This window comes from Eumetopias jubatus, unplaced genomic scaffold (genome assembly GCF_037043125.1).
Source record: "Eumetopias jubatus isolate StellerSeaLion01/CBP00866 unplaced genomic scaffold, mEumJub1_p1.0 scaffold_6, whole genome shotgun sequence".
Taxonomy (NCBI): Eukaryota; Metazoa; Chordata; class Mammalia; order Carnivora; family Otariidae; genus Eumetopias; species Eumetopias jubatus.
The window spans coordinates 148,024,256-148,048,307 of NW_028274812.1; the positions used below are offsets into that span (position 1 = coordinate 148,024,256).

At 47.4% G+C, this 24,052-nt stretch overlaps 1 protein-coding gene and 1 pseudogene across 5 annotated transcripts; both read right to left on the reverse strand.

Annotated features, from left to right (window-relative positions):
* Positions 1–2,510: 2,510 nt before the first annotated feature.
* Positions 2,511–4,550, reverse strand: LOC114199747 (purine nucleoside phosphorylase pseudogene; annotated as a pseudogene).
* A 1,912-nt stretch (positions 4,551–6,462) lies between these two features.
* Positions 6,463–18,054, reverse strand: ZNF311 (zinc finger protein 311). Of its 5 annotated transcripts, none has more exons than XM_028091731.2 (7): positions 17,646–18,054; positions 16,870–16,966; positions 16,464–16,542; positions 12,992–13,083; positions 12,573–12,723; positions 12,129–12,233; positions 6,463–9,846 (listed from the first exon to the last, which is right to left on the reverse strand). In XM_028091731.2, exons 2-7 carry the CDS (start codon positions 16,876–16,878, stop codon positions 8,300–8,302), a joined length of 1,983 nt encoding a protein of 660 aa, XP_027947532.2. In that variant the 5' UTR covers positions 16,879–16,966; positions 17,646–18,054; the 3' UTR covers positions 6,463–8,299. The 5 variants fall into 5 exon arrangements, with proteins under 5 accessions (XP_027947532.2, XP_027947531.2, XP_027947535.2 ...); XM_028091730.2 differs by having other exon boundaries at positions 16,870–17,117; XM_028091734.2 differs by having other exon boundaries at positions 12,573–12,699; positions 16,870–17,193.
* Positions 18,055–24,052: the final 5,998 nt, after the last annotated feature.

Here is a 24,052-nt window from a genome sequence, read left to right on the forward strand (position 1 = left end):
GTACAACACATTTTTTTCATGCTGAGACATGTATGAAATAATGATACTGATGAGCTCTCTGATGCTATTTTCCATTTTGTAAAATTTGATCATATTGGGTTTACTAATTGCCTTCTCTTGTCACTTGATTAATTTCCTGTCACTATTGCATATTATTCCCTAATTCTTCAAAATGACAGTGAAACTCCAAATACTCTTTCTAACTACTCAGTGCATTAGGTATTATCTTTCCTTGGAGACCTTCCTCCCAGACTGCTTCTCTGTCATGCTCGTCTGGATTGATTGCACAGAAATGGGGGTTTGCCTTTGCTGCCTCCTTCCTTTTGCTGTAAAGTTGCTTCTTGGATCCCATCTCTCTTTTTTAATTCTTGATTTCACTAATTTGCTTGGGTGGAGTTTATGATAAGATAAGCATGTGAGGTAAAATTTTTGAGACCTTTCATGTCTTTAAAAATCTTTATTTTACCTAATATAGTTTTAATCATTTGATTATAGAAATCTAAGTTAAAATTGTTTCCATTAGGATTTTGAAGGTATTACTCTACTGTCTGTCATCTTCAAGTGCTATTCTTCATGATTACAATGCTAATTTATTTTCTTGTCCTTTATATTTGACTTTTCTTTTTCCTGCCTGAAAACTTTGGCAATCTTTCTTTTATCCATGGTATTTTATGCAGATGTTTTGCCATTCTTTGAGCCATGTGCATGGCAGGCATTTCCCTTTAGGAACTGATTTTCTTACATGATTAGATAATTCCTGTCTCTTTTGATCATTTCATTCTCTCATTGATCATTTGGAACTTCTACTAATTGGGATTCCTGGATTGCTTCTCTAGATTTTTTTTTTTTTGGTTTCCCTTTTATACATTTGAAAAGATATGCAAGTATAAAAATTTTGAAGCACAATATCAAAATGAGCACTTTTGAACATATCACTCAAAATCTAGAATTGCGCCGTCCAATAGAGTAGCCATTAGCTCCATGTGGCGATTTAGTGTCTCAAGCGTGGCTCGCGTGACTGAGGAAGTGAAATTTTAATTCTAACTATTTAAAATTTAAATTTAAAAGAGGGTTCTGCATTGTTATTGAAAACTTCTAAGTATGTTTGGGACAGCTTGGCCTTATGAATTTATTTTTTCAATTGTAAGTTTTATGAAATCCAAGTACAGACTTTAGTATTTCTAATAAAAATTTAGCATACAATCTGAGGGGTGCTGTAAACGTAGAATACAGCACAAAATAAAATACTTCATTAATATGTTTTTGATTGTGTATCGAAATGATAATTTGAACACACTGGGCCACGTAGGAACACACTACTAAAACTTATTTCTTTTTCTTTTAATGAGGACATTTTAAATTATATATGTGGCTGGCATTAAGTTTTTCTTTTTTTTTTTTAAGATTTTATTTATTTATTTGACAGAGAGAGACACAGCAAGAGCAGAACACAAGCAGGGGGAGTGGGAGAGGGAGAAGCAGGCTTCCCGCCGAGCAGGGAGCCTGATGCAGGGCTCAATCCCAGGACCCTGAGAACATGACCTGAGCCGAAGGCAGACGCTTAACAACTGAGCCACCCAGGCACCCTGGCATTAAGTTTCCACTGGACAGGTCTGGGCTGGAATATTACTAAGACATTTGCATCAACTTATGTGCCTCTCTCCTATCCCATCACTGTGACTCCTTTTCAGAGGTAACCACTATGCTAAATTCTGTGTTTATCATTCCTTTACTTACACAAATAATACACTTATGAATAGATCACCAATCAATGTATTATTTTGTCTTGTTTCTGAACTTTATACAAATGGCACCAAACTGTATGCTGGTTTCTGGGCCTTGCTCTTTTCCTTCAACCGGGATTGTCCACTGTCGACCCATGTTACCATGTAGATAACTCAGTCAGATCATTCATGTTGCTTCTATAAGATAAACTGTTTAAAAATGGCAAAATATGTTCTTCTACTTCCTGTTGGTGAACACTTGGGTTGTTGCTAGGTTTGGCTATCATGAGCAAATACGCTGTGAAAATCCTTGTATGTGGCTGTCAGTGCTGGTGGGGGCGTTTCTCAGAGTGAGTCCCTAGGAATGGATCTGTAGGGTTGTAGGGCACAGGCCAGCTTTACAGGATAGCATCTATACACTTTCCAAAGATTACAGCACCACCCGTGAACGCTGCAACTCCTGGCCCAAACTGGCGAGGCCCGTTTTTACCTCTCTGTCTAGCAGGAGTCTCACATGGTGTCCCTGTGCAGCGTTCCTTGTCATGGAGACTGGACTCCTTTCTGTGTTTAGTCATCGTTTTTCAGTTTTCTGTGAAGTATTTCTTTATGCTTTCTGCCTTTTTTGGGGGTTGTCTTTTGCTTATTGATTTAAAGAAATTTTTATATAAGGTCAAACCATATTAAACTGCCTCTATTCAACCTTTAGATACGGCAATTCATATGACTCAACCTCAAATATATATATATATATATTTTTTTTTTTTTTTGAGAGAGCATAAATGGGGGAGGGAGGGGCAGAGGCAGAGGGAGAGAGAGAATCTTAAGCGGACTCCACACTCAGTGCAGAGCCTGATGCAGGAGTGGATCTCCCAACTCTGAGATCATGACCTGAGCCGAAATCCAGGGTTGGACGCTTAACCAACTGAGCCAGCCAGGAGCCCCCAACCTAAAATATTTTAGCTAACAATTATTTGCCAAGTGTATGTGTTCAAAATATATATTTTCAAGTCATGAGAAAATTGTATTTTCCCTTTTTTATGGTGAATTTGATTAAAGAAATTCATTTTAATCTAGTTGAATTTATCAGAAAAAATTTTTTAAATTAACCTTTTTTGGTGTCTTGAGAAATCCTTTCTTAACCTTAGGGTACAAATATTGTCCAAAATTTACTCATAAAAGGATAAAAGTTTGCCTTTCATAAGTCTTGGTTATTCTTGGCTAAGAATTACACTGCAAAATAAATTTCAGAACCAGTTTGTCATTTTCCACAAAAATGCACTCTTGTGATTTTTACTTAGGTTGCAATGAATCTATTGATCAATTTTGGGAAGAACTGACATCTTTTTTTTTTCCCCATCTTTCTTTTTATTCTCAAGATAGGGTAATACAAAACTCCAAGGGGTATTGGACTGGGCTGGCCCTCATGTGGGCTCTAGTGCTTTGGAGGAGGCAGAACTGAGTCCGCAGGAATGTGAAAGCATGACATCAAAAGGACAGCAGTAGCTACTGTGCCAAGTTCAACAGCCCAAGTCACACCCAGGCACAGACACAGCAGGGCTTGGGTTCTAGCTCCGGGGGTGGGGGGTGGGGGATGATAACTGCTTTGAGATAACTGAGCAAAAGAGCCAGTGCAGAGGGGTCTGGTGGGAGAAATGGGGAGGGTGAAGGGTAGGGCTCTTCCTCTCTCTTGCACTACTGAAGGGCAGAGGCACGTGACCCCAGCAAGGGGCCGAAGTCTGTAGTGGCTACTTGGAGCCCATCACGGAGAAGCCAGACCACTCCAGGGCTGGTTAGCTGGCTTCGGCAGGTGGTGGAATACTGGTCATAAGAACAGAGACCAACCGTTCCAATTTTTGTGCTGCTTGTCTCCCGGCTCTAGTACCTCCTCAGGACTGACCTTCTCCTTGGCTTCATAACCCAAGACGACTTTGTTAGTGATGAGGGAGAAGCCAAAGACTCGAAGTCCACAGTGCCTCGCCGCTGTAACTCCTGGTACTGTGTTCATATGCCGACAGCATCCGCCCCCACTCGGCCAGTCTCAAAGGACGGGCCTGCCAGCGTCACACAGGTGCCGTCCTTCCGCTCTCTCTGCTCCCCCATCTGCGTCCAGGCCCCGTGAGCCTTCTGCTCCATATCCCGGTCATAGGCATCGGACGCGGCAGGGAAACCACGGCCAGCCTTCCGTCATTGGGCCCTGTGAGAGGGTTCACACCACGGAAGCCGGGTAAGTTGATGGGATCACGGACCAGCATGGTATCTCCGACCTCAAACTCAGGGTTGAGTCCTCCAGCGGCACTGGTGACCACGAGGGCGTCCGCGCCCGTAAGGAAGAACGCCCTCACTGGGGATGTCACCCTCTAGATCGAGTGGCCTGCATGCATGCGGAACCGGCATCATCACACAGGCCCTGCCGTTCAGGACCCCAGGCACCAGTCGACCAGCATGACCAGGCGCTGCGCGTCGGGGAAAGTTTGGAATCTCGCTGTAGTCAAAGCTCTGGGTGTCACTTACCGGCCAGATTTCCTAACCCAGAGCCACAGATGACTGCACTTGAGGTCGGTGCTTGGCGTGGCGCAGAAGCCGTTCGCTCGTGTTCTGATCATCATACGTAAATCGGTTCTCCACGGTGCCGCCGCCGCCCTCTCGAGGCGCCCGCGCTTGGCCTCCGGGGTCCGGTCCGCGGAGCCGCGCCGCCGCGCGCCGTACTCGCTGTGCACGGCCTCCGCACAGTTCCTCGCGGCTGGCTTCTCTCCCAGCCCGGAGTCCCCAGCCGATGGCAGCCGAACACGCAAGCCAGCCCCCCTCTGCATGGTGACACGGCCCGATTCAAGAACCGACATCTTTGTAACCCTGAGCGTTCCAGCGCATGAACGAGTACAGCCTTGACCAAGAACGGTCACGTCGGTCTTGAAGAAAAAGAAACAGGACTTAACTCCACCAGGTGAAAAGGTATTTTAACGCTATGGTAATTAACCGGTTTGGCACTGGTGTAAGCAAAGACAGTAGACCAATGGAACACAAGGAGGGGCCGCGACTTCTAGACACCACCCTCCCCGCGACAGTCTTCCTAGAGCTCCGCTGTGATCCAGACACCTGGTCTAAAGGCTGCCAACGGGCTCAGTCCTGCAGTAAGAAACCCCAGAGGACTAGCTTGACCTCCAGGAATCTTCGGACGTTTCCTGAACATTTTAAAAAGTAAACTGCGAGAAAGCACTAAAGAAATTTTAGGTATTTTGCCTTGTGGAAAAAGAAGTGCTTGATTTGTCTTGAAAACTGTGGAAGACTATCTTGTGGGCAGGGGCTGAAACCTGCTCTGTAATCACAGGGAACCCAGCTGCACCCGTGTGTAGAAGCTACAGAAACACACCTCTGTTCACCGATGGTTCAAAATCTTCGACCTGTATCTTGTTCCACTTTTTAAAACTCAGTGATGTGGGCATTCTCTACTTCCGTTGTGAAGGTAAAGTGAAAACAATCTCATTGTATTGATGTTCAGAGTGACTTTTTTCTCAGATTTTGCATTAAGGTAATTAGGTTAAAAAAGTGTGTTACCTGGTGAGTTTCTAAGTAAACTGTAACTAAATCAGTAACTCTAGTTTTGGTAACTCTTCAGAATTAGTTACAGAAACCTTAGGGTTTTAAGTACTAATATGTTTTATTATTCAACTATGCATCTCATCTTTGAACCCCTTCTACAGTATTCCTGCCAAATTTACTACCTTATGGCAGAGTTTATTCCAGTTTAGGACCCCTTTTAAAAGTAGACTTTTCCCACAGGTAAAATATCTGAACTTTCTTCAGTGTTTCCCCCGCAAAGCTCATTTTATTATTTATTTAATTTTTATTTAAATTCCAGTTAGTTAACACTCAGTAAACTCTTAGTTTTGGGAGAATTCAGTGATCCATCACTTAGATACAACACCAGTGCTCATCACAACAGGTGCCCTCCTTAATGCCCATCCCTTACCCCCTCCCTCCATCAACCCTCAGTCTGTTCTCTATCGCACAACACTCATTTTAGATGTTCAGGAAACATCTGAAAATTCCTGGAGGTCAAGCTAGTCCTCTGGGGTTTCTCACTGCAGGACTGAGAGTCCGTTGGCAGCCTTTAGACCAGGTGTCTGGATCACAGCGGAGTTCTAGGAAGACAGTGGTCGTGGGGAAGATGGACAGGGGAAGGTGGTGTCTAGAAGGCTCGTATTTGGGCTCCATACAGAGGCCTTTAAAGTTTCACAACAGAGTGTCGGGCCTGCTACCCCCTCCAGTTAACTGGTGTCTGAAGATGTAAGCTCTCCAGTCAACAACACAACACATCCACACTTAAGGATGGTCCAGAATTTAAACTGGAACTGCCATCTTGCTGCATTCTCAAGCTGGGATGACTTTGAGTCTAAAGTCCGAAAGCACACCATAGTCTGTGGGTGAAACAGACGTTCTGAACATGTACATATATTTTCTAAAAGCTTACACATGCTGTTGTGAAATATAAAACCTCAGATTTTCTAGGACAGCATGACAATATTTTGTCGAGCATTAAAGTACAACTATTGCTGTGTGTGCATGGGTGGGAGAGAGCATGTTGCTGAAATTTGTTGACCACCAAACAAGGGGTTCTCATCCTCAAAAATAACTGGAAAACCACTGCCAATTCTCCAGACGTATCCTGAACTCTGTCCTTATGTCATTTTTTTTCCTTACCGGAAAGCCACATATCCATAATTTAGTCCTCCACAGAGGCAATTCCATTGAGTTATGTCTTCAACGTTTTCATCTTGGCTTTCACAAACAGTGTGAGAAACGGCCACATAATAGTTTCCTGTAGAAACTGAACCTAAGGAACAATGTTTCAGTCCACCCTTGTTTAAAAATAAGAGACCATGTAATCCCCTCTGGAATTTTACTAGAAAATCGCATCTCTTGAACACCTTGTTTTTCTGTATTAGATAATGTATAACCATTTCCCAAAAGGTTTTTTTTTCTGAAACAAGAGCCCATGAAGAGGCTTCAAACAGGATTGTGTTGTCAATTACTTTTGGAAAGCAATGCTTTATTGCTCCTTTAAGATTTAGATTAGCATATTATATACTCTGAGAAGTCTTTAAGGGAATTTAAAAAAACCCACCTAGCTAACATTTCCTAAAGTCATTATTTTAAAAGCCTTAACTTGTAAAACACCTTTGAGAATGTTGGATAATCCATTGCTCATCTCTCTTTTTTTTTTTTTTTTACCAACCAAGGAACTTAGAACTAAATTTAATTCTCAATTATGGTCATTAGGTTAATTAGGTTGACACATTTGCATCTTCTTCTAGCATTAAAATTTTTTTTTTTTTTTTTTTTAGAGTGGAGGGGAGGGAGAGGAGGGAGAGAGAATCTCCAGCAGACTCTCCACTAAGCGGGGAGCTCAATCTCAGGATCCTGAGATCATGCTCTGAGCTGAAATCAAGAGTCTGACACTTAACCAACTGAGCCACCCAGGCGCCCCTAGGATTTTCAATCTCTAGTTAGCAGCTTTGTTGACTGTGGGTATTTATTTTAATTCTATCTATAAAAAGTACTTGTAACATCTGAAAGAGAAAGGGGATAATTTAAGAGATACTGAAAGACTTGAAAAGATAGAGGCAAATATCTAATACATTTGAAAGCAGCATTTCATACCTCACACAAATAAATATAGCAAGTATTTAAGAAATCAACACAATGATGTTTTCATGTATTTGTAAGAAAGGAGATGGGCTTCATGCTCTTCCTGTACGTAAACTGTTACTGGAGCAGCATGTAGCTGAATCCCACTTATCTCTAATTTCCGAATCTGCCCCTGTCCTTCTTTTTTTTTTTTAAGATTTTATTTATTTACTTGACAGAGAGAGACACAGCGAGAGAGGGAACACAAGCAGGGGGAGTGGGAGAGGGAGAAGCAGGCTTCCCGTGGAGCGGAGAGCCCGATGCGGGGCTCGATCCCAGGACCCCGGGATCATGACCTGAGCCGAGGGCAGACGCTTAACGACTGAGCCACCCAGGCGCCCCGTGCCTTCCTTTTTCATCCCCATCTCAGAAATCCCGATCCCACATGGAAAAGTTCCATTCAGTCTTTAAGTTAAAACAAAACAAAAACCTTGCTAAACAGGATCAGTATTTTATCAACCAAAACATGCTCGGTGCTGAACTGAGTTGTAGCCTCCCATCTAAGGGGTGTGTTGCAGGCTATGGGAAAGGTGCAGGCCCGAGCCCCTGGGGGCATTTCTGCAGACCTTACTAGCTAAGTGATCCTCAGCAGGTTTCATCTTTTTATGCCTTAATGTCCTCATCCTGTAGGGACGTTTTATGGATTAAATGAATTAAAACAACGAAGTCGTGAGAAGAGTGGCCGGCATGCGGCAGGCACTAGAAGCATTTGATACTATTATTCCTGAGTGGAAGTGAACGTGCTCGCTACAACACTGCAGTGGAAGGTCAGGCTCTGGGGCGCTCGGTGCGGGGGCCAGCAAGCCGGGAAGAACCAGGCTCCGGAGCAGGAGAAACGGGAAAGTGCACACACAGAATGGCCTCCCCAGGGGTGGCCGGTCAGACACCGACTACTGGGAAGGTCGGACGGGTCCTGGGGAGAGGGCCTTCCCACTCTCATCAAGTGTGGGGGCTCCCCCTCCGCTGTGCCTTCTTTTCTTATGTCCTGTGAGGTTTGCGCTCACTCTGAAAGCTTTTCCACACTGCTCGCACTCATAGGGCTTCTCCCCCGTGTGAACCCGCTGGTGCCCGACGAGAGCCGAGCGCTGGCGGAAACACGCGCCGCACTCGCTGCAGGGGTAGGGCTTCTCCCCGCTGTGGATCCGTCTGTGCTGCGTCAGGACGGAGCTGTGGTGGAAGGCCTTCCCGCACGCCGCGCACGCGTACGGTTTCTCCCCGGTGTGGATTCTCTGGTGGTTGGTCAGGTTGGACTTCCCGCGGAAGGCTCTCCCACACTGGGCGCAGGCGAACGGCTTCTCCCCGGTGTGCACCCGCTGGTGGACGGCGAGGCAGTGCCGGTCCTGGAAGGTCTTCCCGCAGTGCGCGCACGGGAACGGCTGCTCCCCGCTGTGCGCGCGTTCATGAGCCCGGCGCCTGCAGCTGTGCCGGAAGGCGCGCCCGCACTCCCTACACGGGTAGGGCTTCTCCGGAGCGTGGGTCCTCCTGTGCCGGGCCAGCTCCGCCTGGCTGCCGAAGGCCTGGCCACACTGCGGGCAGCCGCCGCCTCGCTCCCGCGCGTGCGTCCTCACGTGCTTGCTGAGGTCCGAGCTCCGGCTGAAGGCCCGCCCGCACGCGCCGCACGCGTAGGGCCGCTCCCCGGTGTGGATTCTCGCGTGCTTGCTGAGGTCCGAGCTCCCGCTGAAGGCCCGCCCGCACTCCGCGCACGCGTACGGCCGCTCCCCGGTGTGCGTCCGGCTGTGGAGGGTGAGGCAGTGCTTGAACTGGAAGGCCTTCCCGCAGACAGCACACCCGTGGGGCCTCTCCCCGCTGTGGACCAGCCGGTGCAGACGGAGGCGGCTCCTGCTCTCGAAGGTCTTTCCGCACGCGCTGCACGCGTGAGGCTTCTCCCCACTGTGCGCCTTCCTGTGGCGGCAGAGTGCGGATGGGCTGCCGAAGGCCTTCCCGCACGGGGCGCAGCGGAAGGGCTTCTCCCCTGTGTGGGTGATCTGGTGCACCGCAAGCTGGCTTCTGGTCTTGAACGCTTTCCCGCACTCGGGGCACGCACGGGGCTGCTTGCCAGAATGGACGCGCTCGTGGACAAGTAGGTCCGCGTGCCACCCGAAGCTCTTGCCGCATTCGGCACACGGGTGGGGTTTCCGTTCTCTAAGGGCTCCACTATACGGAATACGCTCCGAGTCTGCATTGAAGTTTTTTCTGAGGACCTTTCGGGCCTTTCCTTCATTGTAGGTCACCTGCTCCCCGCCCAGGGTCTCCATCCCGGGCGTGTCCTGTGGATTCTCTAACTTGACATCCTCGACATGAGCTCCTCCAGCCTCAGGGTCCTGGGACAGGGCTTTCAGGAGACTTTTGACTTGGACCCAGCAGACTTCCCCGCTCTCAAACACCTCCTGTTCTGAACTTGCCTTCTCAGTCCCCAGCCAGGTCCTGTCCACTGATACTTAAGGAAACAAATGTCACACGTTCAGAGGTCGGGAAACATGGGAGATGGGAGAGGTGAACGGGTGAAGCCCTATGAAGAGTACGTGACTTTCCCAGGCTGGAAGAGTGCTAGGTTATGGCCAAAGGCTGCAACAGGTTGGTATAATGAGAAGTACCAAGATAGCTCAGACTCTGCAAACTTTACAAAAATCCTTAGAAACCTACTTGTTCTCGAGAATCTCACGGTACGCCTAGTCACCTCGGTCAGGAAACTGAGTCACATCCAACCCTCTCCATCCTTCAGATTTGCCCAGCTGACATTTTACAAATTCCACCTGCGACATGGACTGCAGTCTAACGCCCAGGGACCCATCTGCTCTGCAGTGTGGCTCTGCCCACCTGGGTGCAGGGCACATCCGGTCTGGGCCCCCCTCACCCAGACCAGGCCAGGTTCTCTCTCCTTGGACTCTGACTCAGGCTCTGACAACAGCCAGTGCTGGGGGGATGGTGCACCGCCCAGGGGAGGGAGCGTCCTGCCATCGGCAGCAAGCAGAGCGGGGCAGTCAGCCAGGAAGGAGGGAAGCAGACCTGCAGAGGCGACGGTGGGGCGACGGGCCTGATGTCCCCCTGCTCTTGGCTTCCATGACACCCCTGAATAATAAATTCTCACTGTTTTGCCCAAGTTAGAGTTAATTTCTACTGCTGGCAACCAGAGTTCTAGTAAGTCTTCTCTGTATCTCAACTCACCCCTTCTCTCTATTCTCCTGCCAGAGCATTCTTGCTCATTAACTGCCACCCCACCCCCTACTGTCCTTTAATCTGCCTCCCCTCGAATCTGTGCTCTACTCTGCTTCCAGATTTTTCTTTCTAAAAATCCAATCTAATCATGCCACTCTTCAGCTTAAAATGTCTCAGTGGCACTGTGTAGTTAAGCAGACAGAAAGGAGGTAGAGCGTGCAGGTCAGAGCCCCAGCTCTGGAGTGGGGCCATCCAGGCTGAAATCCTCGCGCTGACCCCTACTGACTGTGCAACCTGCGAGGTTGGCTGCATCTCCCTGGGCCTCAGTTGCTCATCTGTAAGATGGGATCATTTTACGTACATGAAGGTGTGTAAAGCACTTGCCACACGGACGTGAATGCTTCATCAGTGTCTCACTACTACTGTCAGAATAAAGTTCAAAGTCTGCAGTTTGTCAAAACCCCTCTGAATCGTGACCTTGCTCCTTGTGCTCCCCACACCGGCCTCCTGGAGCCCACTGCTCTGGCCACGCTGCGCACACTTCATGCTTTTCCTCCTCAGCACTTCTCCACGTTCTCAGAATGCCTCTTCCCTCCTTCCACTAAACCATCTGACTTATGCTTAGTTCATGGTCATTCCTTCCACAGCCACCTGGTCCCCAAGTCAGATTCAGACGCTTCTCTTCCGTGTCTATACATCCCAGGTACATATCTGTGACTCTCGCTATTCCGTGTCATCACTACCTGCCTTCCCTGCTAGGCAATAATATTTGACACCATCTCTAGTACCTTGTCGAGTGCCTGGTATACAGTAGTTGCTCAATTAATGTTTGTTGGGGGAGGGCAGGAGGGAGGAGGAAGGAAGAGCAGGTATTGTGACAGGGCAGTTGGGTTGGCCTACGGATAAGGGACACTTTTTTGAAGGACGAGTGGAGAAAACAGTTTGAATGAAGAGCTGGTACTGTTCACGACTGACCAGGTACGCAGGTCAGGGAGTGTGAGAAAGAGGTAGACCCAGGTACAGAGACAGGGAGGGCTCACTGGAGACAGGCTGTGGGGAGAGGTGCGTTTGCCTTCAGGTGTGCCGCTCTCCAGGGGACGATGGGATATCCAGTAAGCCGGGAGTTAGAAACAAGAGTGCTGCCCAGGAAAGGGGAGAAGTGAGCCGTGTCCATGCAGCCAGCCCCTGCCGCCGAGCTGAAGCCATGAGGGAAAACAGAGAAAGGCCAGGGTCAGAGGCCCGAGGCTCAGTGTGGGGAAGGTCCTGAATGAAAACTAGGGGCAGAAAAGCAGGGTTCTCTGAGCGCTGGAGTAACTGATACACAGAAGGGAGGTGAACTCACTGAGCTTTCTCTGAGGACCAAATTGCAAAGGGCCTATTAGGTAGGGTGCAAAGAAGCAATCAGATCATGACAGAGTATTTGCCCAAACAGTTTGGTGCTGTTTGTTTTCTCTTTGTTAGGGTGCCCGGGCGGGTGAGGATGGATGACCCGGCACTAAGAACATTCTACAAACACCTGTCCCAGGGCACCCAGCAGGAGGCCGGAGCTCCTCCATCACTCACCTGGGAAGGAGCAGCTCAGGAACCCCCCGTCCTGCAGATCCTGAACGCAGGGCTCGGCCCCTTGCTCCAGATGGGAGATCAGAGGAGGCTTAGGGACCGCAAAACCTGGTTGTGGAGAAGGAATATGAGTGTGCAGAGCAACATGACCAGGGTCCTAATACCCAGCCTTGACCCCTCTGCCCACGTAGGGCAACAAGAAACAAATGGCCATTGGGGTAGAGAGAGGGTTTGTTCGGGGGTCTGGTCACATGGAAACGTGTACGGATATTCGCAGAAGAGTCATACTCAAAAGGCAGAGGAAGAGACCCTGGGGGACAGTCCCTGCTCTTGCAATGATCCTGCCATAAAACAGACGCAAGAATATGAGGCCTCACATACATCAGTAAACAACACAACTGAAAGGAAGAGCAAACAGTGCTGAGCCAAGTGCAGGGATGTCCTTACCGACCGAGATCATGTTCCCGTAGTTCTCCAACATGACGTCTGCATAGAGGTGCCGCTGAGCGCGGGTCAGACACTGCCACTCTCCGCTACTGAAGCGCACCGCCACGTCCTCAAACGTCACTGAGTCCTGAAACAGTGCATTCCCGCTGTCCTGGAGAAAGCCCCACAGTGCCCTCAGGACAGAGGCGGGAGGACTTTTGGGAGGTTTATAGAAACGAGAGGTGGTTATTGTGTTGTGTGTATTTGGGTTGAGGTGAAAGGAAGTGAACACCCATGGCAGAGGGAACAAGGAATGAATGGCGTGTCATCCAGTGGAATGTTCCTCGAGAGGGAGCACCTGCATTTGGGGGGTGAGTCAGGGAATGAGTGGAAGGAGGCGATGCTGTATTTCCAGGAAGGATGGAGGGGCCACAGCTTACCTGGGCCCAGCTCATCAGTGTACTCTTTGCTCCTGGATGGTCTCCTTGGCTTCCCGCTCTGCGAAAGGCAGGATGCTGAGGGGTTGGCAGGGCTGAGAGAAACGAGGCGGGTCAATTTGGCACAGCTTCCGCTTTCCTCCTCTCTTCCCCAGTGTAGAAGCTCCTCAAGCTCCGCCTTCCCCGTTATTTCTCCAGCCTCGGGCTCGGCACAAAGTCACACAGATGGCCAGTGCTCTCTCCCTCACCTTCTACGGGTTTTTTCCTCTGGTCTCTCTTCACCCTAGAATGACCTCACCCCTCCCCTCCCCAAGCCCACATCACTGACTCCTGGCTTGTGGGGTAACCTCTCCTCCAGTATTTGAATGTTGAAGCCACTTCTTCCAGAAAGACTTGGGGTGGGGTGAGGTGGGGGAAACAGAAAGGAGGAAAGTGTGCAACAGAAATATCCAGGGACAGGCCCAAAGCTTGCTCCTTTCGGTAACTTAATGGCTGCTCTACCTCCAGTTAGTTTCTTAGAAAATTTTCTTTCCTGTTCTTCGAGAAACACCACCTTCCCCCTGCGATTCTGAGTCTCTCCTATTAATTCCCGAGCACTAAACCACCCTCCCCACACCAGTGCAGTACACAGCTAGTTAACGCGGCCCTGATTCCTTCCTAGTGGGCCAGCCCAACCTTCCTCCAGCTGCAGTGTTTGCGGCAACTAACCCTTCTAGAAAGTTCATCAACACATCTCAAATCAGAGTCTGAACAATTTCTTTCAGAAGATACCAGTGGGGTTAGTCACCAGTTGGTAAGACCCAAGGATTACCCTGTGGCCTTAGGTCCCCCAAATTTCATTCCAATTTTACCAAAACTTCAATTTAGGAGCAGACTGGTTTCTTCCCAGAAAAACTCCCCATGATTCTTCTTCGGTTTAGGCTACTCTTTGGCTTTTGACCAAGACCCGGGCTGTGTTTTAGTCCCTGTGGGCCCCACTCTGTCACTCTGCATCTCCCTCTACAAGCCCACGTGCTCTGTAATTCCTTGTCGCACACAGTCCCACACCCGCCTGGCCTGCACACAGCTCCCAGCAGATGATCGGTCTGCTCTGCTCCTTGTGACGTCAAAAACATAAACCTCCCAACTGTTTTTTTTCTTTTTTCCAATCCACACTTTATCATGAACATTTTCAAATACAGAAAAAAGCTGAAAGAACTGTTTAGTAAACATCCACATATTCACTTCATCGCGTATCTGTCCACCTAACTAGGCCTCTATTAATTCACTTTAATCGAAGATACCAGCATACTGTACCCCAAAACACTTTATGGTATACATCATGAGCTACAGTTCAAGATTTGTTTACGTTCTTGTTGAGGTAAAATTTACTACAGTAAAATAAACAAGTCTTAAGTGTACTATTGGGTGAGTTTTGACAAAGCATACCCCTATTTAACCCAAACTCCCCTCCAGACATATCCCAGTTGGATTTTTACTATACCCTCTTCACAGACTGGGAAAGTTTCGTTAACTCACAGTGGTTCTTCTTTTTTTTTTAAAGTGCTCATCACATTAAGAATTTTTTTGAATTGTGGAAAAAATACGTAACAAAATTTACCATCTTAACCATTTTTAAGTGTACAGTTCAGCAGTGTTAAAAATACTCACAAAGTTGTGTAATCTCCAGAACTTTTTCATCCTGCAAAACTGAAACGCTATACCCATTACACAACTTGCTATTTCTCCCTCCTCAATCCCTGGTCACCACAGTGATTCTTAGGCTTCAGTTTTTAGCTTCAGATTTGGAAAGGTCAGTTTCTGCCCTCAAGTTAAACATGAAGTTGGGAGACAGGCTATGTACACAAACGGCACGAAACTACCTTTGCCAACTCAGGCTGCCATAACAAAATACCACAGACTGGGTGGCTTACACACTGGAAAGCTACTTCTCACGGTTCTGGAGGCTGGAAGTCGGAGATCCAGGTTCTGGCATGAGCCCTGCCCGGCTTGCCATCCTCTGTCCTCACGTGGGGGATGCAGATAGAGTTCTGGTCTCTTCCTCTAATAAGGACACTAATCTCTTCATGTGGCTCCACCCTTTCTCTAAACCAAATTACTTCCCAAAGGCCCCACCTCTAAATATCATCACAATGGGGGTTAGGGCTTCAACATGTGAATTTTGAGGGGACGCAAACATTCAGCCAGTAACTAAACTATTTGTTAAAGCAGTGTACAGATATTATCCAGGATGAGGTTCATTCATTTATGTTATATGTTAGATAGCTATGAACTTTATGGTCCTGAAAATCACCAATGGGAAGAGAATTTAAGGTCTTATGAAAAAAAGAGGACTGGGAGATGCAGGTCAGATGTGAACCATAAGAGTGTGTATCATTTTATATTTAAAAAAATGAAATTAAACACCCAAGTTAAGCAGTGTCGATTATCTTCTACCTCAAATATGTTCTATATTACTAATTTTCATTTATGATTCCTTATACAGTGGAAATTTCAGGATTTCTCCTCTGGAAGTTCCAATAATATACTCTTTTCTTCTTTGTAGATAATATGTACTAAAAGCCTACTTTTGGGGTGCCCAGGTGCCTCGTCCTCTGTCTGAAAGTCTGCCTTTCAGGGTCTGACTCTGGAATTATAGAACTGCTGAATGCCGTGTCCTGGGTTTTACCTCCATCAGCCACTTCTCCACAGTCTTGTCCACTTTGCTCTTCACACACGTCACCACTCAGCACTTCTAAAGCCCAGCCTCACATTTCCCCATCTACCTTTATTTTTCCCAAAGCTTCATGACAAAACCTTTGCTCCTTCTTTGCCGCTGTTTTATCTTCTGTTTCTCAGGGACTCATTTTATACTTTTAAAATCTCAGGGTTCCAGGGCGCCTGGGTGGCTCAGTCGGTTAAGCGACTGCCTTCGGCTCAGGTCACGATCCTGGAGTCCCGGGATCGAGTCCCGCATCGGGCTCCCCGCTCAGCGGGGAGTCTGCCTCTCCCTCTGACCTTCTTCCCTCTCGTGCTCTCTCTCTACCATTCTCTCTCAATAAATAAATAAAAATCTTAAAAAAAAAAAAAAATCTCAGGGTTCCAGAAAGGTCTACAGAAGTGAAATTACATACACTCAACATGGACGTGTTGGCAAAACTGGTGGGGTAGGAGTTACTGAATGATGCCACAGGTTTTATGTACACACATATAAGTTATTTATCGTATGTGTCAAGTTGTACATATAATAAGTGGTGGAATGCAATTTCCTTGATAAGTTGCTTTGTAGAATTTTTTCTTATGAGTCTGAATATTTTTTCCAAATTTGGTGTAAGATGAGGGCAGAAACTGAATAATTCAGTTCCTCTCAATGCTGATCCAAGCCTAGAATAGACTTCCAATAAATGCTCAGTAAGGAGGGGACTTCCAAGCCCCAGGAAGCATCTCCTCCCTGCCTCCCTCCACCCTTGTTGGCACAATACCCTGTGTGCCTCACCTCTTTCCTGCAGGAGCTCAGCACCAGGGGTCCCAGGCGGCGGGCGTGGTGGGCCTGGACTCTCATGTGACAGCACTACCTATTGCGAGGCACAGAAAAACTCAGGGAGCTTATGGACAGGAGGAAAACAAGCTGTAACCAACTGCAAACTATAAAGCTCTGTCCGTGGGAATCGACGCCCAGACATACCAGGAGGGGAGGGAAATTCAGGGACCCAGTCCCTGATAAACCTTATGAAAAACAGAAAAGTCTTCCTCTCTGTCACTGGAAAGTTTCCATGGTCACCAAGCCATCCAGGAAAAATAATATTTTGAGGTGGGAAACTTCCACCACGGCCCCCACTGCTTTCCTTTTCTGCACTCGCCTCCTCCTCCTCGAGACACGCTGCAGGCCCTCCTTTCCTTACCTGCCGCATCTTTTTGCGCAGCTTTCTTTCCAGTCTTCCACCGCGGTCCAGATTCCTCCCTGCTGCTTGCGTCAAACTCCCAGAGTCAGTTCTGGCTCTGCTCGGACAACAAGTTTGGGAGTGGCCGGGGGATGCCAGCCAGAGGGCCCCCGATGCCCCACAGGGCAGCTGCTGTTCGGCCCGATGCGTCACACAACGCCCTGGACTTGGGGTTCATCAGCAGGATCGCGCCAGCTGTGGTCTCACACCTCGTTTTCCCGAATAGTCCATGAAAAGGGAAGAGGGCAGGGAACACAGCGAAAAGAAGCCATCGCTGGGGATTATCTGCCGGAAGACACGGAAATGCTCCCAGTCTGGAACAGGACCTCCACAGCGGCGCTCCCGGTCCAAGCCGCCAGCCCCCGCCCGGCCCCCCGCTCTTACAACTGCTCTCCCTGCGTCTGCCCTTCCCCTGCACCTCCCGCCAGTACAACGGCCGGCGCGGTGTGCTTGAAACCCAAACTGGGCGATTTCGTCTCTGCTTAAAGCCTCCCAGTCTCCAGCTTACTCAGAACGGGGCTGCGCCCTCCCTCCGGCCGCCTCTCCCACGCGCTCCGAGGAAAGCCGCGGCACCCAGTCTGCACACGGGCCGCGCTCGCTCACCTTCTCCGCCACCGCGGGCTTCTGCACCGGCTGTCCCTCCGCCTCCAGCAATTCCCAAGGCCAGGGATGAGGCTCACCTCCCCGGGACCCACGCGAGGCGCCCTCTCCCTCCCCGACGCCTGGCCGGGCTTTACCTTCCTCTGTTCCTTCGACGGCACTCGCCCGCCTCCCGACACGGGGAGTCCCGCCAGGGCGTCCGTTCTGTGCACCGGGCGGGCTCCCGAGGGCAGGGAGCTCTGGCCGCCGCGTTCGCAGCCGTACCGGCCACGCCTAAACAGCGCCCGCCGCAGCGGCTCAGGGAACGGATCCGCGCCGGGCGCCGCGGCGGGCGGCGGACGCGGGATAAAGGAAGGCAGCGAGAGGAGCGGGAGGGAGCCGGAGCCGGCGGGAAGGCCCCGCCTGGGGCCGACCCGGCTCCAGGGCCCGCCCCTCCCGCTGCGACCCCGGAGGAGCCGGCTGGTAGCTCGGGAGGCCCGCCGCGCGCGGGCCGGGGGCGCAGGCCTTCCCGCGGGTCTCGCCGCAGGCGACCGGAGACCGGGGGAAGCTGTCCCCGCCCCCCTCCTAGTCCTCCCCACCCACTTCCGGTGACTTTCTAGGAAACGCGGCCACTCGCTGGTCGGGACTTCGCCGGAAATGCCCCCGGGCCCTCTCGCGCGGGCGTCCGGGAGTTCGCGCGAGTTCCTGCGGCCGCGAGGGCGGCGGGTGGCGGCCGGCGGTGGTCCGGCCTCGGCCTCCCCGCTGCAGCGCGCGGGACTTTTGTGACACAAATAGGTGAAAATGTCACCTTTTCAGTGTTAGCCAAAAACACAAGGTAAATGATGGGCTGCTCTTTTTTAAGACATGAAAACAATCGTTATGAAAAATTGAAGCCTACACAAAAGGTGGGAGAAGACGAGTGCGCCCGCGTGCGCCCCCCGCTGGCGCACTGGCTGCGTCCGGTCCCGCCAACCCTGTGTTTCTTGCTGAAACATTTGAAAGCAAAACCCAAAGATGTTATTTCAATATTATGTTTTTAAAAAATAAGGACATTTTCTAGCAGGACCACAGTGCCGTCGTCCCACCTAAAAAATTTAAATAATTCCTGGTCACCATCTAGTATTGAGGGCGTACTAAACTTGCCCAACTATATAAAACACGACTGGCGATTGGCAAGGAGCTTCAATTTATACGTTTATAAAACAAAAACATGCTTTTCTGAATCAAGATCCAAAGTCTACATGCTTTTTTTGGGTTATTTCTTTAAATTTTCGTTTAATTTAGACCTAGAATAGTTCCTCCTTCCATCTCTCACTCATCCTCCTTCCCCCAATTAAACAAATTGGGTTATTTGCCCTGCATTTTTCGCATGCTGGTTTTGTCCATTTGCATCTTCATTTAATTTATTTCTGTAGCCTTGTAGTTCCTGTTAACTAGATGTTAGCTCCAAAGTTTGATTCGTGTTTGATTTACCTTTATGGGTGAGAATTATTCGTAGGTGGTGCTGTGTACTTCTTGTTTTGTATCAGGAGGCATGTAAGGTCTGACGAGTCCACTCTTTGAGATGCTAAGGTTGATCTATGAGTACAACCCTTGACAGCTGGATCTTTCCAGGTAAGTTCCCCAACAACCTTTCATTTGGTGGTTTCACCTACTGATCTTTGCCTAAGTCAACCATTTCATTAGGGTTTGCAAAACTGTGATTTTTCTAATTCAATAATTTTTGTCATATTGAACAGGAATTTCTTTTAAAGGATTTTCTCTCAGCAACACAAATTTAGGCCTATTTGGTTGTCCTGAAATGTAGTTCATACAGGAAAGACAATAAATGTTTACTTTTCAATTTAATTGCCAGTGTTCAGAGTGAATAGTTGTTTGCCCTAGGTGCCATGACCAACGATGTGTTGGCTGTCCTTTGAAATGGCCATCAATGAGCCCTGCCTTCCAGGATTCACTCCATGTGCAGCTCCCTTTCACATTGTACCAGAGCTGGTGTGTGTAACCAGTTGAACATGGCAGAAGTGATGTTATGTTACTTCTAATGTTAAGTTATAAAAGAGACTGTGCCTTCCAGCTTTGTCTCTCTTTCTCTCCCTTCTCTCAGATCACTCACTCTGAGGGAGGTCAGCTGTCACCTTGTGAGGAGGGGCCCATGTGGTGAGGAATTGAAGCCCTCTGCCAATAGCCATGTGAGTGAGTTTAGAAGTGCATCCTCCGGCCCCCAGTCAAGCCTTCAGATGACTACAGCACAGCTCAAAGGCCCAAAACCAACAGCTAAGCTGCTCTCAGATTCCTGATCTGCAGAAACTGCAAGGTAATAAATGTTTGATGTTTGATTCTAAATTTTGAGGGAACTTTTTGTGCAACAATTGATAAATAACAGTTTTGGTTTGGGTTCTCCTTTTGAACTTCATTACAAGCTCATGGATTTTTATTTTTATTTATTTACTTATTTTTTAAAAAGATTTATCTATTTGGGAGAGAGAGGGAGAGACAGAGAGTGGGAGAGAGAGAGAGAGCATGAGGAGATGCAAGGGGCAGAGGGAGAGGAAGAGAGAGAATCCTCAAGCAGACTCCCTGCTGAGCACAAAGCTGATGCAGGGCTTGATCCCAGGACCCTGAGATCATGATCCGAGCCAAAATCAAGAGTCAGCCACTAGACCGACTGAACCAACCAGGTGCCCCTACAAACTCATGGATTTTTAAAAAAACATTCAAGGAGTCTTAATCAATTACAGTCATTAATTTATGATGTTCAAATAATTCCATCTTTGGCAGGTGGGAGTGCCTCTATTTTGTCTCCTGTGTCCTTTTCATCTGAGAGTCTTTTTTTTCCTTTACATTTTTTTATTGTTACGTTAATCACCGTACATTACATCATTAGTTTTGGATGTACTGTTCCATGATTCATTGTTTGTGCATAACACCCAGTGCTCCACGCAGAATGTGCCCTCTTTAATACCCATCACCAGGCTAACCCATCTCCCCACCCCCTCCCCTCTAGAACCCTCAGTTTGTTTTTCAGAGTCCATCGTCTCATGGTTCATCTCCCTCTCCGATTTCCCCCCCTTCATTCTTCCCTTCCTGCTATCTTCTTTTTTTTTTAATTTAATTTAATTTTATTATGTTATGTTAGTCACCATACAGTACATCCTTAGTTTTTTATATCAAGAGAGCTCTCTCTTTCTTTCTTTCTTTTTCTTTCTTTCTTTCTTTCTTTCTTTCTTTCTTTCCTTTTCTTTCTTTCTTCTTTCTCTTTTAAACTTTATTTCATTTTATTATGTTAGTCACCATATAATACATCATTAGTTTTTGATGTAGTGATCCATGATTCATTGTTTTCTTTGTATAACACCCAGTGCTCTGTGCAGTACGTGCCTCCTTAATAGCCATCACTGGGCTAACCCATCCCCCCTCCCCACTAAAACCCTCAGTTTGTTTCTCAGAGTCCATAGTCTCTCATGGTTCACCTCCCCCTCCGACTCCCCCCCTTCATTTTTCCCTTCCTTCTCCTAATGTCCTCCCTGCTATTCCTTATGTTCCACAAATAAGTGAAACCTTATGATAATTGACTTTCTCTGCTTGACTTATTTCACTTAGCATGGTCTCCAGTCCCATCCATGTTGATGTAAAAGTTGGGTATTCATCCTTTCTGATGGCTGAGTAATATTCCATTGTATATATGGACCACATCTTCTTTATCCCTTCGTCTGTTGAAGGGCATCTCGGTTCTTTCCACAGCTTGGCTATCGCGGACATTGCTGCTATGAACACTGGGGTGCATATGGCCCTTCTTTTCACTACATCTGTGTCTTTGGGGTAAGTACCCAGGAGTGCCATTGCTGGGTCATAGGGAGGCTCTATTTTTAATTTTTTGAGGAACCTCCATACTGTTTTCCAAAGTGGCTGTACCAACTTGCATTCCCACCAACAGTGTAAGAGGGTTCCCCTTTCTCTACAACCTCTCCAACATTTGTTGTTTCTTGCCTTGTCAACTTTTTCCATTCTAACTGGTGTAAGGTGGTATCTCAATGTGGTTTTGATTTGAATTTCCCTGATGGCTAATGATGGTGAACATTTTTTCATGTGTCTGTTAGCCATTTGTATGTCTTCTTTGGAGAAATGTCTGTTCATGTCTTCTGCCCATTTCTTGACTGGATTCTTTGTGTTTTTGGGTTTTGAGTTTGATAAGTTATTTATAGATCTTGGAAAGCAGCCCTTTGTCTGTAGTGTCATTTGCAAATATCTTCTCCCATTCTGTGGGTTGCCTCTTAGTTTTGCTGACTGTTTCCTTTGCTGTGCAGAAGCTTTTTATCTTGATGAAGTCCCAAAAGTTCATTTTTGCTTTTGTTTCACTAGGCTTTGGAGATGTATCTTGAAAGAAGTTGCTGTGTCTGATGTCAGAGCGGTTACTGCCTATGTTCTCCTCCAGGACCTTGATGGATTCCTGTCTCACATTGAGGTCTTTCATCCATTTTGAGTTTATCTTTGTGTAGGGTGTTGGAGAATGGTTGAGTTTCTTTCTTCTGCATGTGGCTGTCCAATTTTCCCAGCACCATTTATTGAAGAGACTGTCTTTTTTCCATTGCATATTTTTTCCTGTTTTGTCAAAGATTATTTAACCATAGAGTTGAGGGTCCATATCTGGGCTCTCTATTCTGTTCCATTGGTCTACTATATGCGTGTTTTTGTGCCGGTACCATGCTGTTTTGGTGATCACAGCTTTGTAATAAAGCTTGAAATCAGGCAACGTGATGGCCCCAGCTTTGTTTTTCTTTTTCAACATTTCCTTGGTGATTCGGGGTCTTTTCTGATTCCGTACAAATTTTATGATTGTTTGTTCCAGCACTTTGAAAAATGTCATTGGAATTTTGATCGGGATGGCATTGAAGGTATAGATTCCTCTGGGTAGCATAGACATTTTAACAATGTTTATTCCTCTGATCCCTGAGCATGGAATGTTTTTCCCTCTTTTTGTGTCTTCTTCAATTGCTTTCATGAGTGTTCTGTAGTTCCTAGAATATAGATCCTTTACCTCTTTGGTTAGGTTTATTCCGAGGTATCTTATGGATTTTGGTGCTGTTGTAAATGGAATCGTTTCTCTAATTTCTCTTTCTACAGTTGCACTGTTAGTGTATAAGAGAGCAACTGATTCTTGTGCATTGATTTTGCATCCTGCCACATTCCTGAGTTGCTGTATGAGTTCTAGTAATTTGGGGGTGGGGTCTTTTGGGTTTTCCACATCAAGTATCATGTCGTCTGGGAAGAGAGAGTTTGACGTCTTTGCCAGTCTGAATACCTTGTATTTCTTTTTGTTGTCTGGCTGCTGTTGCTAGGACTTCTCGTACCGTGTTGAACTTTTAAGTTCTTCTTTCATTTCCTGGTTGACCCGTTCTTTCTTTAGTAGGGTGCTCTTTAACCTCCGTGTATTTGTGACGCTTCCTAAGTCCCCCTTGTGATCTTGTTCAAGTGTCGGAGCGCGGTGCTCCACAGGGGTGGCCCCAGTCCTTTTTATTCCTGGTTTGTGACCCGCGTGTGGTCTGGAGAACGTTCCCGGTGCGCTCAAGAAGGACGGGCAGTCTGTTGCTTTACGGTGGAACCCTCCGGATATGTCTGTGAGGTCCGTCTGGTCCAGTGTGTCATTCAAAGCCCTTGTTTCCTTGTGGATCTTCTGCTTAGATGACTTGTCCATTGCTGTGAGTGGGGTGTTGAAATCCCCTACTATTATTATATTACTATCAATGTGTTTCTTTAATTTTGTTATTAATTGGTTTAGATAATTGGCTGCTCCCAGTTTAGGAGCATAAATATCTATAATTGTGAGATCTTCTTGTTGGATAGACCTTTTTATTATGATATAGTGTCCCTTTTCATCCCTTACTATGGTCTTTGCTTTAAAATCTAATTTGTTTGATATAAGGATTGTCCTCCAGCTTTCTTTTGTGTTCCACTGGCATGATAAATTGTTCTTCATCCCCTCCCTTTCAATCTGGAGGTGCCTTTAGGTCTAAAATGAGTCTCTTTTAGACAGCATATGGCTGAGTCTTGCTGCTTTTTTTTTTTTTTTTTTAAGATTTCATTTATTTATTTAACAGAGAGAGACACAGCGAGAGAGGGAACACAAGCAGGGGCAGTGGCAGAGGGAGAAGCAGGCTCCCCGCCGAGCAGGGAGCCCAATGCGGGACTCCATCCCAGGACCCTGGGTTCATGACCCGAGCCGAAGGCAGACGCCCAACGACTGAGCCACTCAAGTGCCCCTGAGTCTTGCTTTTTTATCCAATGTGATACCCTGTGTCTTTTGATTTAGCCCATTTACATTCAGAGTAACTATTGAAAGATATGAATTTAGTGCCATTGTATTACCTCTAAAGTGTTACTGTATATTGTCTCTGTTCCTTTCTGGTCTATGTTACTTTGGGCTCTCTCTTTGCTTAGAGGATCCCCTTTAATATTTCTTGTAGGGCTGGTTTAGTAGTCACATATTCTTTTAGTTTCTGTTTGTCCTAGAAGCTCTTTATCTCTCCTTCCATTCTGAATGACAGCCTTGCTGGGTAAAGTATTCTTG